At 34.7% G+C, this 13504-nt stretch overlaps 1 protein-coding gene across 2 annotated transcripts in view; it reads left to right on the forward strand.

Moving 5' to 3' along the window:
• Nucleotides 1–1009: 1009 nt before the first annotated feature.
• Nucleotides 1010–13504, forward strand: part of LOC131071216 (GDSL esterase/lipase LIP-4) — a 79938-nt gene continuing 67443 nt past the window's right edge. For both annotated transcript variants that reach the window (XM_058006972.2, XM_058006981.2), the window contains exons 1-2: nt 1010–1443; nt 1531–1710. In XM_058006972.2, coding sequence (XP_057862955.2) covers nt 1170–1443; nt 1531–1710 — 454 coding nt within the window. In that variant the 5' untranslated portion in view covers nt 1010–1169. The remainder of the gene's footprint in view (nt 1444–1530; nt 1711–13504) is intronic.

Consider the following 13504-nt stretch of genomic DNA (forward strand, 5'->3'; position numbering starts at 1 on the left):
ACCATTACAATACTATATTAAGTAAAAATAAAACAAACCACCAATTATTACATACCTAATTTTTTTATAATTTTTAAATATCAATAAATTTATCTTGTTTAATTAGTGCATTAATTTATCTTTTAAAATATTGGTATTGGCATGGTGTGATGGTTAACAACTTTGATGTTGTTCTTGTCATCAAGGTTCAAACCTTATGGGGACATCATTAATGAATGTTTAAATGAGGATAAAGTCTCCCATTTTCCATCCTTTATTTATAGGAAAATGACAACAACAAAAGATGTTTATTAGAAACTTTTTAATCACTTTGCCACCAACATTTTTTAAAACAAAAATTAAGAAGAAAGAAATTAATTACAACAATTGTAAGCACAAAGCTCGAAGGGCAAAATAGAACATGTTATAGCCTAGATAGTCCACAATGAAGACTTAGGACACACTATCCAAGATCAAGTGAACTAGCATCAGAATAGCTGCCATATGGACCTATTGTAATACTCGTTGGTCCACCTATTGTAATCATTACTAGTTTATGTATTTCTCTAACAAGTACTTCCTACAGCTATTATTCTTTGTAATCTTGATATGTTTCAACCAAAAAATAAAAAATAAAAAAATAGTTTTGACTCAACTACATGAAACAAAATACAAATTAAATAGAACAAAAACAACGCTTGAATACTAATGGATAGTCATAAATACCTTCATTTAATCCCAAATAAAAATATTGAATACATCATGTAATTTTAGGACGTGTCTATTCTAGCTCCAAAGTACGGATTGACTAACACGTGTGTTAGTCGCACGTTTTACACCCTCGATTTTGCAATAAACGGCTACGATTGACTTACCTGTCACTAATACGCTGTACTAAAGATCTGTTTTGGAACCAGAATAGCTTCAGCCGTAATCGTATACCTATATTAAATAGTTTTTCAATATGGAATCTACTTTTTTACACCTTAAAAAACATTTAATGAATTCACATGATAAATATCCAAGTAACTCTCTCTCTCCAGACTATGACCCAAAATATACCATCCACAAATCTAATCGATCATCTGCTGGTCCTGGGGTTTCGGTACTTTCCCCCATTTTCATTTTCTTTGAAATAAGCTCAATTCCTCCGAGCCAGAAAGAAAAATCCCAATTGAAGGGTTTGGTAAATGGCGTACTGGAAGAAGAAGAGCAAAAAACAGCTTCTTCTTGTGCTGGTGAGCATTGCAATAATAATATTTTACCTGGTAAATTCAGGGGAGGCAAAGGCAGGGGAATGCAAACCTCCACTGTTCGTCTTCGGAGCTTCAATGTTAGACGTGGGAGAGAATCAGGCGGCCAGGCCAGGGCGGGAAGCATCGGAGTTTCCTCCTTACGGCCTTCATTATTTCGGCCGTCCGGCCGCTCGCTACAGTAACGGCCGCTTGCTGATAGACTTCATTTGAAAGAATTTCCTCTGATTTAAGGTTTTTCAGCACCGAATTCGTAGTTTCAAGCCTTCTGTTGTTAATATTTATTGAAATTGTGCAGCTCAGGGTTTGGGATATGGACTGGTGGATCCATATCTGAGATCGGAGGGGTCTAATTTTAAGCGTGGTGCAAACTTTGCATCGTCGGGAGCCACTTTTAATTCAACTTTCTTTTCGCTTTCTGTTCAGATCGATCAGTTTCGTTTCTTTAAAGCTGCCGAGTTAGATCTCAATCTTACAGGTCAGTTTTCATATTACTTTACATTTCCTGTATTGTTTACATTTTCTGGTTATTTGAGCACCTTTACGAATTCTTTTCAGAATGATCAGTTTTCATATTACTTCACATTTCATGTACTCTCTACATTTTCTGGTTATTTGAGCACCTTTACGAATCCTTTTCAGAATGCTCTGTTTTCATATGACTTCACATTTCTTGTACTGTTTACATTTTCTGGTCATTTGAGCACCTTTACGAATTCTTTTCAGAATGCTCTGTTTTCATATGACTTCACATTTCCTGTACTGTGTACATTTTCTGGTTATTTGAGCACCTTTACGAATTCTTTTCAGAATGCTCTGTTTTCATATGACTTCACATTTCTTGTACTGTGTACATTTTCTGGTTATTTGAGCACCTTTACGAATTCTTTTCAGAATGGGCAAGGCAAACCAGGTTTCGTTTAATGTTTGCAATTTAGGATTTATTTAATGAAGATTTGCATTCAGGCGTGACTGATTAGTTGACAGAAGTATATAGAACAATTGACAGAAGTATATAGAAAAAAAACATTTGGATTATTATTTATGTTTATATGATCATTGTTTCGGATCATAATTTTTCTTTTGTGTTTTTTTATAGATTATTGAATGTGATGTAAAACGTCTATCAAATAAACTTCTATAATTTAATCTAATGTTTTTTTGATTCCGTAGACTGTAGAAAACTCATACAAAATAGAGCTGAGGTAGCTTTCTTTCTGTCAACGGACGGGCTTCTTTCTGTCCATCTATAAACTAGCGGGCTAAAGTATTTAAAAACGTCAACATCATTGCACGTGTAGGAAATTTGTTTATTGAAAAAACAAGCGGAGTTACGGGCGGCTGGGTTAGACCATTGACCCTCATTTAGGGTAGTAGGTCAAATTATTATTTGGTTATAATATGATATATTTTCACAAAAGTCATTCATGGATCTTTTATTGTTGTATTATAAATGGAAATGGGGAAAAAATTTAAAAGAATGGAAATGGATTTTGGGTAGACAATGGTATTTATTGTGACCTCAAAGACTATATGTTCTTTATCATTAAGTTTGAAAAGTATATTTTGGTGATTTTTTAAAGTAATATTTAAAAAATTAAATGTTTTTGGTGATCTACAAATAACTATTTTTTAATTATTTAAATAATAATTTTTTTTTGATGAAAATAAATAATTTGTGTAAATAATAATTTTATTGATGAATTTATGTGTATTATTGAAAATTTATGAAAGGTTCTAGTAAATCTTGGTGAATAATAGAGAAGCACATAATATTTTGAAAAATATATATAAAAAAGTAGGAGTTGGGGATTTGTAGCTACATGGATTGTATGACATGCCATCATCCTCAACAATTAGGTTATAATTCCTTTATATCAATTTCACTCAAAATGTGTTATCTTTAGGTTAGATTTTAGATAAAAAGAAATCACTCTTTCAAGATTCCTTAAAAATGTAATTATTTTTCAACTTAACTCTAATTTTTTTAACAAATGCATACGTGACTAATTTTTTTTTATAATACTTGGAACATATTTGAACTTTATATATTAAACCTTAGACATCAAATGAACATTAATGGGACAAGGGTACCTAGGGTCACACAATTTAACTCAATAAAAGAAAAAAACTTCACAGACACAACCATTATCATTGCTACAAATGGGAAAGAGTGGACACTCAACTTTGATCATTTGTTCTCCTATTACTTGACCATATATCCTTCATATGCATAAGTCTCCAAAGCTAGTAGACCTAAACCTATCTCACTTTCAATTAAGAGAGTTTGTCCAAGATGAAGCTAACTTCATATGCGATCCGAAGATCAAAATAACCAACATTGTCCTTTAGGAGGTAACATGATGCTAGCCACATATGGAAGAAAGGCGAGAAGACACTCTAAATTACTTCTCCAGTCAACTACATGGTTGATATCATTTACCACCACCTAGAGATAATTCTTACTTACACAAAATTCTATATCCCCAAGAATATAACTATTACGAGGAAAGGGAAGGGTAGTAAATAGATGTGCCAAATTTAGTGGTTAGAAAATGAGAAAAATGCTAGACATTAAATTTGGCGATCTCCACATAAATCTTGAAGACATGGACTTCTAGGACATTGAAGTTGTAGATAAAACTAAATTCTTGAAAGAGATGTTTTTCATCCTCTCCAATAGTTGATTAAGCTCCATGTTCCCCTAGAGGCATCCCATGTATGACAAAATAGACTTATGCGACATTCTAGTATATATTTTTGGTTATTAGGATTCTTAAGAGTCTACCAAGTGCAATTATTGTATCCTATAAGATGAAAAATACTTCTAAGAGTGAATTTAAGATGGTTCTCTAAGTACCTAGAAGATTAGACCCATGAACAATCATCAAACCTGTTTAGTAGCAAGGTCTTCGAGTTCTATCCTTCTTCTTATTGGCACCTCTTTTTTATGTGTATCATCTTTGCTTTGTTATGCTCTAAATGTTGTGTATTTGACCTTATCCACCCTTTGTTAATAATTGATATGAGAAATCACTAGTTGTGTCCCCTATGTGGAATAATTATTTAAGGGTAATTATTCAAAGTGTTTTCATCAAATATCCATAGTAAATTTGTTAGACGACTCTTTTGTGGTCAATGCCTTATAATTTGGCCTTTTAGTAGGTGGTTTAAAGCAATTTGGGAATTTTGGACTTTATTATCCCAACATGCTTGTTGGATTTTTCATCCTTGGCATGATTATCTCCCAACTCTTCATGTCCCCTCAAAGCTTATTTTTCTTAAATTTTAGGATTCTAGGTTTGATCCTCCATACATCCCTCAAAAGTTACCCTTTTCCCCCCAAAATCCAACTTTCAAATTTTTGGATTTTGAACTTGATCATCTTGGCATGCCTATCAAGTCTTGAAACTCCACTATTCAAACAAACTAACTTTGCCCACTTTTTTTTTTTTTTTCTGAGATGTCATTAACGGTCTCAAATTTGACACGATTCATTATATGAAGGCTCCCAAATGCCTCTTGGTACTTGTGGGCCCCTTTAAGGTATGCACATGTTTGCTAATGTAAAGATAATTGTTTCAAGTGTATGGCCATATGCAGGTGATACAAGAAAACATGGGAGATATGTACAATTATAAATGATCATTGTTCTTTCCCCAAGTTCTCTTTATGTTGTTGAAAGAGATAGAAATTGCATAACTTTCAAATTTGAGTGAATTTTTTTTTTAAATTTTGGTGGGTTTTGTAAGAACATATTGAAGCATCATCAATCCAATTTTTAGAGGAAGTGGAGTAGAATTAAGTAAGTTATTGTAAAATTAGGGTTTTTGCCCAATTTTTTTGTGAAGTGAATTTCTCCAAGATTTGAGTGAATTTCTTTTTAAATTTTAAAGGGTTTTTAGGAAGTCATTGAATAGAATATTGTAAAAATTACTAAAAAAATGGAGTAGAAATAAGAGACTTATTACAAAATTAGGGTTTCTAATAATTTCACTCTCAAGGTTGCAAATCACCTAATTTCTAGGAGCTTCTTTTGAAAGAGGGATATCTAGGCTTTGTTAAGTCATAGAAACAAATTTAGATCATTTTTCATTTCATTTGTGTGATTTATTGCAAAATTATTTGGTTCCAAAACTTTTCACAAAAAGAGATAGTAGTAGAAGAAGAAAAAGAATGAAGAATAAGAAAAGGAAAAATAAGTAGAAGAACAAGAGAAAGAGAAAGAGAAAGAACAAGAGCACGATCAATATCAAGAGAAAGAGCAAGAATACTTCAGATTTTCCCCAATTAATACTTTGACCACAAGCTTTTCTATAATCATTCAATAAATTCCTAATCCTAATTTTTGAAGTTGTGTATAGATACATTATTTATTTGATTTGTATGATTATGATATAATTAATTTTAAGTGATTATTATATAGCATATTTAGTAACTTTGTGAAAGATAAACAAGGATGCATCCATTTTAGTACAACACCCTTTAGTTTTTAGTCATTAACTTTAAAATCCTCTACTCTTTTTCTTTATAGAATTAGGCTAAGATATAATTGACAAGGAGTTGAAGTTTCCATCTTAAAGATTGTCTCATAGATTGGTCCTACATTTGTTCAAATTTTCCATGCTTTATTCCTTATGTGGAGAAATCTTTTTGAAAGAAAAATTTAGGCATTGATAGATACTTGAAATTATTGCATTAGATTCATTTAATGCAATGAATTTTATAAAAAAACATGTTATAGTTTGGAATTCTGATGCTTACTAATTTTTTTCTAAACATGTTACTTTCTTTCTCTACCATTGTCATTCTTAAATAGTTTTGTTTAAACTAGTGTTAGAATAGGAGAAGATTAAAATAGTTAGTTTAGATTATAGTTAATTTGGTATATTTTTGCCACACCATTCTCAAACCTCATGAACCAATACAAACATGAATAGAACTAGTTAAATCTTTGCTATGTAATTGGACCTAGATTAGACAAGATTAGACCAAATAGATATCTCACCCGAATTAAAAAAATAAATTAATGATTGGAAAACACTAAATCATGGGAGAAACATTATCATTGTATTAGACCTAATAAAAACAAAAGCATATATCATATTTGGAAGGTATGTTCCTCCTAGGAATCAATAATCCTAAATATTAAACCTTCATACTCCTTAATAAACAACCAAGTAGTTTATTCTAATATCCCTCTGAGTTTAGAATCTAGGTGCTTTGATTTATCCACATGTTATGTATCCTTAGGTGTTGAAAATGTAGCTAGGTCGTATCCCTCGATTGGGCCGACCTAGCTTGGTAAATTTTAATGTGGCTTTCGACCTTAAAATTTATTGTGTATGAGCCTATTTGGGATATTGTGTAACTTGTAAATTCAATAGGTCAGGACCTATTAATATGTAACTTGTAAAGAGTTATTGGTTAGGTCCTAACCGATGTAACTTGTGATATTGGTCTAACCCTATAATGTAACTTGTGAATTTATAATTTGGCGCCAAAGCTGACCTAGGCATAAGGGTTGAGGGCATGTATATAAAGGAAGTGATATAACATAAGCGAATATCATCTACCTTAATGCAATCTGTTCTGCTCCAAAAGATCAACAAACTACATTATGAAGTCAACAAAATTGTTTTCTAGTTGAGCGAACATCTTCCTAGGTCTGTCGAACCTGCTCCTAGGTCTGTTGAGCCTGCCCCAAGGCTGCCGAACCTGCTCCAATGCTGCTGAACTTACTTTAGGCTGTGCTACATCTGTTCTAGGGCAAGCGAACTCCCTCACATGATCTGCAATCAACAATCTGGGCGATTGTTCAAATCTGACCTGAACTGTAATTCATATAAGTTCTTTGTATGCCCTAGAGGGGCAGTATTGTAATCTGCTGCTATACCTAATCTAATCGTATCTGAGATCTTTGGTTGCTGGGTTTTTTTTCTCCAAGAGGGAGGTTTTCCCAAGGTACATGTGTGTTATGTGTATGATTTACTTTGCATTTTGATTTTCTATTCTATACTTCTAATCTGATCACTAAAAACTAACATGGTATTAGAGCTAGGTTCATATTAGCATAATCAAATTAACAGATTCGTGAAGTATATCAGAAGTTTTTGGAGGTGTTTGAGAGGCTTAATGACTGGTGGTTCAGTTCTCCTGTAGCTGGTCGTACCCTCATGCTGGCCATACCTTTATGTTGATTATGTCATTACTTCCTACAAGTTTGGAAACAGATCAGAAAGGAGGAAGATTGAAGGGTCCCTACTATTCTGGCAGGCCATAATAGTCAGTAGGTAAGGACAGGTGAACATGGTGAGAATCGTTGCCTTTAATCATAAATGTTTATATGGCTCCTTGAGTTTACATGTAGTTTCCAGTCACTTGCAAGGTGAACATCTGATGTTTCATTGAATTTAATTAAGTTTGTTATTGGCTGACCTAGCTATTTGGCCAGATTGAGTTAACAGATTTGCTCTTTCATAAAATAACCCTTACCAAGTTGATATGTCCTTATTCAATAATTTTCTGAGTGTTTTAGGTAAGCTATAATTTGGTACAGTATTTCCCAACATTGGCATGATACTTGGTTTGTGCAAGTTGACAATGCTGCAAATTAGTATCAAGGTTACTTTTATTATTTCAGTCTGTTGTGTTGACAACTTTGATTGATCCTTGCGTGCAACTCCTACATGTCGTCACTGAGTTGAAGATAGATGATAAGTGATAACGAGGCCCGAAGGCCACACAGTCATCATCAGATGCTTCATTATGACCTAAGTGGATGGCAATTTCATTGCTAAGCGAAATTAGGAAAGAATGTTGAGGACTAACTTATAAGAGAAGTATTTTTTGAATTTTTCATGTTGTTATCAATTCATTGGATAGTGAATCATGTATAATAGCCTTGAACTATTAGTAACCTCTCGTAAATGCTTTTAGGATGGATTGAGGAGCATAAAGATGATGATTGTATTCAAGAGAGGAAGGTTTTGAGAAATCTTGTGAGGAAGCATCACAGGCTAAAGACTAAGAGACATAGCTTAGTTGGTGATACTACGATCAGGTTCAGCTTTAGAGGGAGCTTGTTGTTTTCAGCTTCAGAGGGAGCTTGTTGTATTCAGCTTCAAAGGGAGCTTGTTTGTTGTTTCAGTTTTAGAGGAAGCTATAGCCTTGGTTAAGGCAATCTTCCGGGAGAATGTTGAGGTGAAAGCCCTCATTCCACCCTCTGCAAGTAGGCATGGTGGTATTGCATTCTTCTTTGGGAGAAGTTTGAGGTTAAAGCCTTTGTTCCACCCTCTGCAGAGTGCAAGGTGGGATCACCCTCTGCGGAGTGCAAGGTGGGACCATCTCTACGGAGTGCAAGGTGGTAGTTTCTTTGAGGTGTAAGACCTCTTCCACCCTCTGCGAGCAATGCAAGGTGGGATCACCCTCTGCGGAGTGCAAGGTGGGACCATCTCTACGGAGTGCAAGGTGGTAGTTTCTTTGAGGTGTAAGACCTCTTCCACCCTCTGCGGGCAATGCAAGGTGGATCCATCCTCTGTAGTTGTGCATGATGGGTATCATGGAAAGAGTCCATGATGTACTTAGGATTCATCCTCTACAGGTATGCATGATGAATATCATGGAAGGAGTCCATGATGTATATTGAATTCATCCTCTATGAGAATGCATGGTGGATATCATGGAAAGAGTCCATGAAGCATGGTCATGATGTAACTTGATTAATCAAGGAATCCTCCCTAGCTAAGAGGGAGTGTTGAAAATGTAGCTAGGTTGTATCCCTTGATTGGGCTGACCTAGCTTGGTAAATTTTAATGTGGCCTTCGGCCTTAAAATTTATTGCGTATGTGCCTATTTGGGATATTGTGTAATTTGTAAATTCAATAGGTCAGGACCTACTAATATGTAACTTGTAAAGTGTTATTGGTCAGGTCCTAACCGATTGTAACTTGTGATATTGGTTTGACCCTATAATGTAACTTGTGAATTTGTAATTTGGCGCCAAAGCTGACCTAGGCATAAGGGTTAAGGGCATGCATATAAAGGAAGTGACTTGAGGTCACAAGTGATATAACAAAAGCGAATATCATTTGCCTTAATGCGATCTGTTCTGCTCCAAAAGATCAACGAACTACATTCTGAAGTCAACAAAATTATCTTCTAGCTAGGTGAACATCTTCCTAGGTCTGTTGAAACCGCTCCTAGGTTTGTCGAGCCTACCCCAAGGTTGCCGAACCTGGTCCAACGCTGCTGAAATTACTTCAGGCTGTGCTACATTTGTTCTAGGGCAAGTGAACTCCCTCACATGATCTGCAATCAACAATCTAGGCGATTGTTCAAATCTGACCTAAACTGTGATTCAGATAAGTTCTTTGTATCCCCTAGAAGGGTAGTATTGTAATCTGCTGCTATACCTAATCTAATCAGATTTGAGATCTTTGGTTGCTAGGTTTTTTTTCTCCAAGAGGGAGGTTTTCCCAGGGTACATTTGTGTTATGTGTATGATTTACTTTGCATTCTGATTTTCTGTTCTATACTGCTAATCTGATCACTAAAAACTAACATTAGGCATTCAAGCCTTATTAGGAGCTTAGAGTTCCTTTTAAAGAAAATGTGCTTGTCTATTTAACTCATTATGTGTACTAAAATTTACATCAACAACATGGGCTGGGAAAATGTATGATTATATGACATTTGATCAAATCTGCCTTCCAATCAAACCTCCTATTTTAGTGCACGAGTAGCTGTACAATTTTTCTTATGATGTAAGAGGGGGACATTTAATGGTATTCCCATTTGACATTGTATAAAAAAGTTCTTGATCTAGTTTAGGGTCAATGAGCGCACCAAAAGTGACCAATTAAGTGCTAGTACCATTTACTAGAGATATCCACACAAAGTGGACTAAAACAAATGGGAAAAAATGCAATGGTATGAATTTTTATCCTCTATAATTATTATAAGCATTTATTATCAACAATATAAGACAACTCTCAAGTGTTGGTTTAGGTGTTGCTCTCCCTTTGAGGAATAAATTTTGTCCTCTTCTTTGTGCCAAATCATCCTCAATGGTGGTCTATGACCAAGATGTGAAAAATGAGGACTTCTACCAACATAGGGGTTGGTATGCAAATTCTCCAATTTGTGGCCTTCTCTTCTCGATCTTCACAAATAGGTGTTGGATTCATGGAGGTCTCTTGTGGCGAGTAAGATTGAATTCTTCCCATGTGCTAAAGGTTTTTTCATTTCCTCCTTTGCTTCCTTTGAGGATAGATATTTGGTGTTGGGCAAGTTGTGAGCTTGGTGGAGCACTCTTTCTATGCTAGGCCTTGGTCATCCTCCTTTAATCTTCTTACTAATCAACTAAATGTGCATCCAATGTGGGTTAGACTTCCAAACCTCCCTCTATAGTTTTGGGAGCCTTATTTTGATGAGGTCATTGGTAACTTTATTTGTTGCTTCTTGAAATTTGATCAATAATTCTACTTCATTCATGGGACCTTGATGTTTGTATGCATTTTGGTGGACATTGACATCACAAAGGCCCTTCTTGGAGATGTTGTGTTGATGGTTGGGGGCAAGCCTTGGACTCAACCTCTTGATTGTGAGGGCCTTCTCTTTAGATGTCATTGGTTCCTTTCCCTTAGTTGCCTAGCTACATATTCTCCTCGCTTGTGTTGCAAGAGCTTTGTTATGTGGTGGAAGGATGCTAGTGATTACCATTTAACTATCAATATTTTCGATTGGTTGAGTGACTCCTCCCAGGATGATGTAATGTCCCCACTTTGAAATAAGATTTAATATTACATGCTAGTAATAAAATTAAAATATTAAAGAATAAAAACTAGAAATAGAATTTAAATATAAAAGAACAAAATTAAAATAATTAAATTAAGTTTAATGAATGGTCAAAAGGCATAAAATGAAAAGTTGTGACTCCCTCAAACATGAGATATAAAAGGGAGAAAAGAAATTCATATGAAAGGGCCCTTTTTTAATATATAATCTAAAGTGTAGATTTGATTGGAATAATAAGACAACAATGAGGAGACATGACCCTTTAAATGAATGTCTCTTTCCAAAGAGATGTGTCTCCTCAATAAAATATGGAAGTATAAAAGGATATGGAATGGAGGAAGGAATAAAGAAGAGAATATAGGAATTAAGGAAGGATTAATGGAAGAAGAAAGGGAGGAGAAAAAAACAAGGAAATGACTCTTTCAAAGGGTAGAAGTGATGAAGGTTTGTGACTCTTTCAAATGGTGGTAATTATGAAAGGTTGTGACTCTTTTGAAGGGTGGTCATTGTGAAAAGTTGCGACCATTGCACAGGGTAGACATGGTGAAGAGCTGTGACTCTCACTCACATTGGAAGGTATAAAGTCGAGAAGGTTTCATTTGAGGATGACATCCAAGGGAGATCAATTTGGAGAATAATTTATTATTCTTAAAAGAAATAATAAAAAGTAGTGACTCAAATCTTATCAAAGGTGGTGACCATTTTACCAAGAAATTATAAGAGAGAATTTATTACAAGCATTGAAGGATCATTTATAAATCATCACTCATGAACCCATAAAAGAAATCCTTCTTGCATCCATCAATCACCAATCCCTCGAGAAATCAAGAAAACAATCAATCAACAAGATCAAGCAAACAATCATCACTTCGTCTTGGGATCAAGGAAGAAAACAATTCAATAATCAAGCATCAGTCTATTAAATCAACAATCACTTAATCATCACTCACCAAGACCTCAAATAATCAAATCAAATGAATTCATTAGTTCAATCACTCAATCATAGAAGAAAAGATGATTTATCATACACTAATATATTTGAGTATAAATTGCAGATCAGATTGATATAAGGCAAACAACATACTTGTGCATTGACAAGTATTTTGTATGCAATAGAGATGATGATATTATGCATCTATATTCTTTAATATATCTATCAACATATTAATGAACTTTATAAATTCATTACGTTTCTTTAATTAATAAATAAGTTTATCTATTTTTTATTCCCACAAACAATCATATGGGAAAGAAAGGAAATATGTTACGGAGAATTGGTTCACTCAAATTAAGTAGACCACCCCAAGTGGATGGAATTGTCTTAGTTGTGTATTCCTGCCATTTGTGAGCCAAGAGGCGAGTTATCTTATTTGGATGCTCTGTGCTCTTGGGCTTAACTGGGCTAAATATTCTTCCTCAATAATTCAGGTTCCCTCAAATTAAGTAGGCCACACCAAGTGATGGAATTGTCCTAGTTGGATATTCTTGCCATTTGTGGGCCAAGAGGTGAGTTGTCTTAGTTGGATGTTGCACACTCTTGGGCTGAACAGTCTCTAGGAACCCTTTGTGGTTTTCCTCTCCAACTCTACTATAGTTGATTATGAGAAATGGAACTATTCGTGCTTGTTTTCCAAAGTTCAAAAATCTATTGCATGATTCATCTAAATAGATTAAGATGATTATTGATATATGCACTTATATTTTTTGTTGGGCCCCTAGAAATAATTGGCCTCATGAATTATATTCCAAATATTGTCTAACATGATTGCAGGACCTAAACTAGGATTTATCATGATAAAGACATTCTATTGGTAAAGATATAGCTCTAACTATATTAAATTTCTTATTTTAATTGAACTTGCACAATTTTAGTGCAAGATTCAAGATCATCCCAAAAAGGGGACATTGCAGATGATGACATATCTCTTTCTTCTAGTGTGGCTCTAACACCCTCAAACTCTATTGTGGAACCTTTTGCCCCCTTTCCCCCCCATAGGTTGACCTGCCTATAGATTTGAATCCTTCTTGTTTTTCATTTTCGTGTTGATGGACTATATGTGGGGGTTGTGGGGAAATCCTCACCTGTTAGTCTTGTGCCCATGGATGCTCCCTCTTCTTATGTTGACATGCCTTTGTGGGCATTTCTCCTCATGCTTCCCCTTGGACTGAGCATTTGGATGATAGTATCACTTGGACTACTGTTCATAGAAGGAGGAACCTTCTTCCTCTTCTCATTCCCATACTTGTGTTGTGGGTGATAGTTCAACTCCCTCTTGACTTGATATTGTCTCTGTGGTAGTTGTCTTGTTTGACAACTCGGTTGTAGTTGTTTCTCTTTCTCTTGTTTGTATTGCTTCTCTGTAGATTATGACTTGTTGGGGCTTGTTTTATCTGTCCCTCTAGCTACCTTTGTATAGGATCGAGACCTTTGTTTCCCACTTAATAAAAAAAATATAAGACATAAAATATTACTA

This window comes from Cryptomeria japonica, chromosome 1 (genome assembly GCF_030272615.1).
Source record: "Cryptomeria japonica chromosome 1, Sugi_1.0, whole genome shotgun sequence".
Taxonomy (NCBI): Eukaryota; Viridiplantae; Streptophyta; class Pinopsida; order Cupressales; family Cupressaceae; genus Cryptomeria; species Cryptomeria japonica.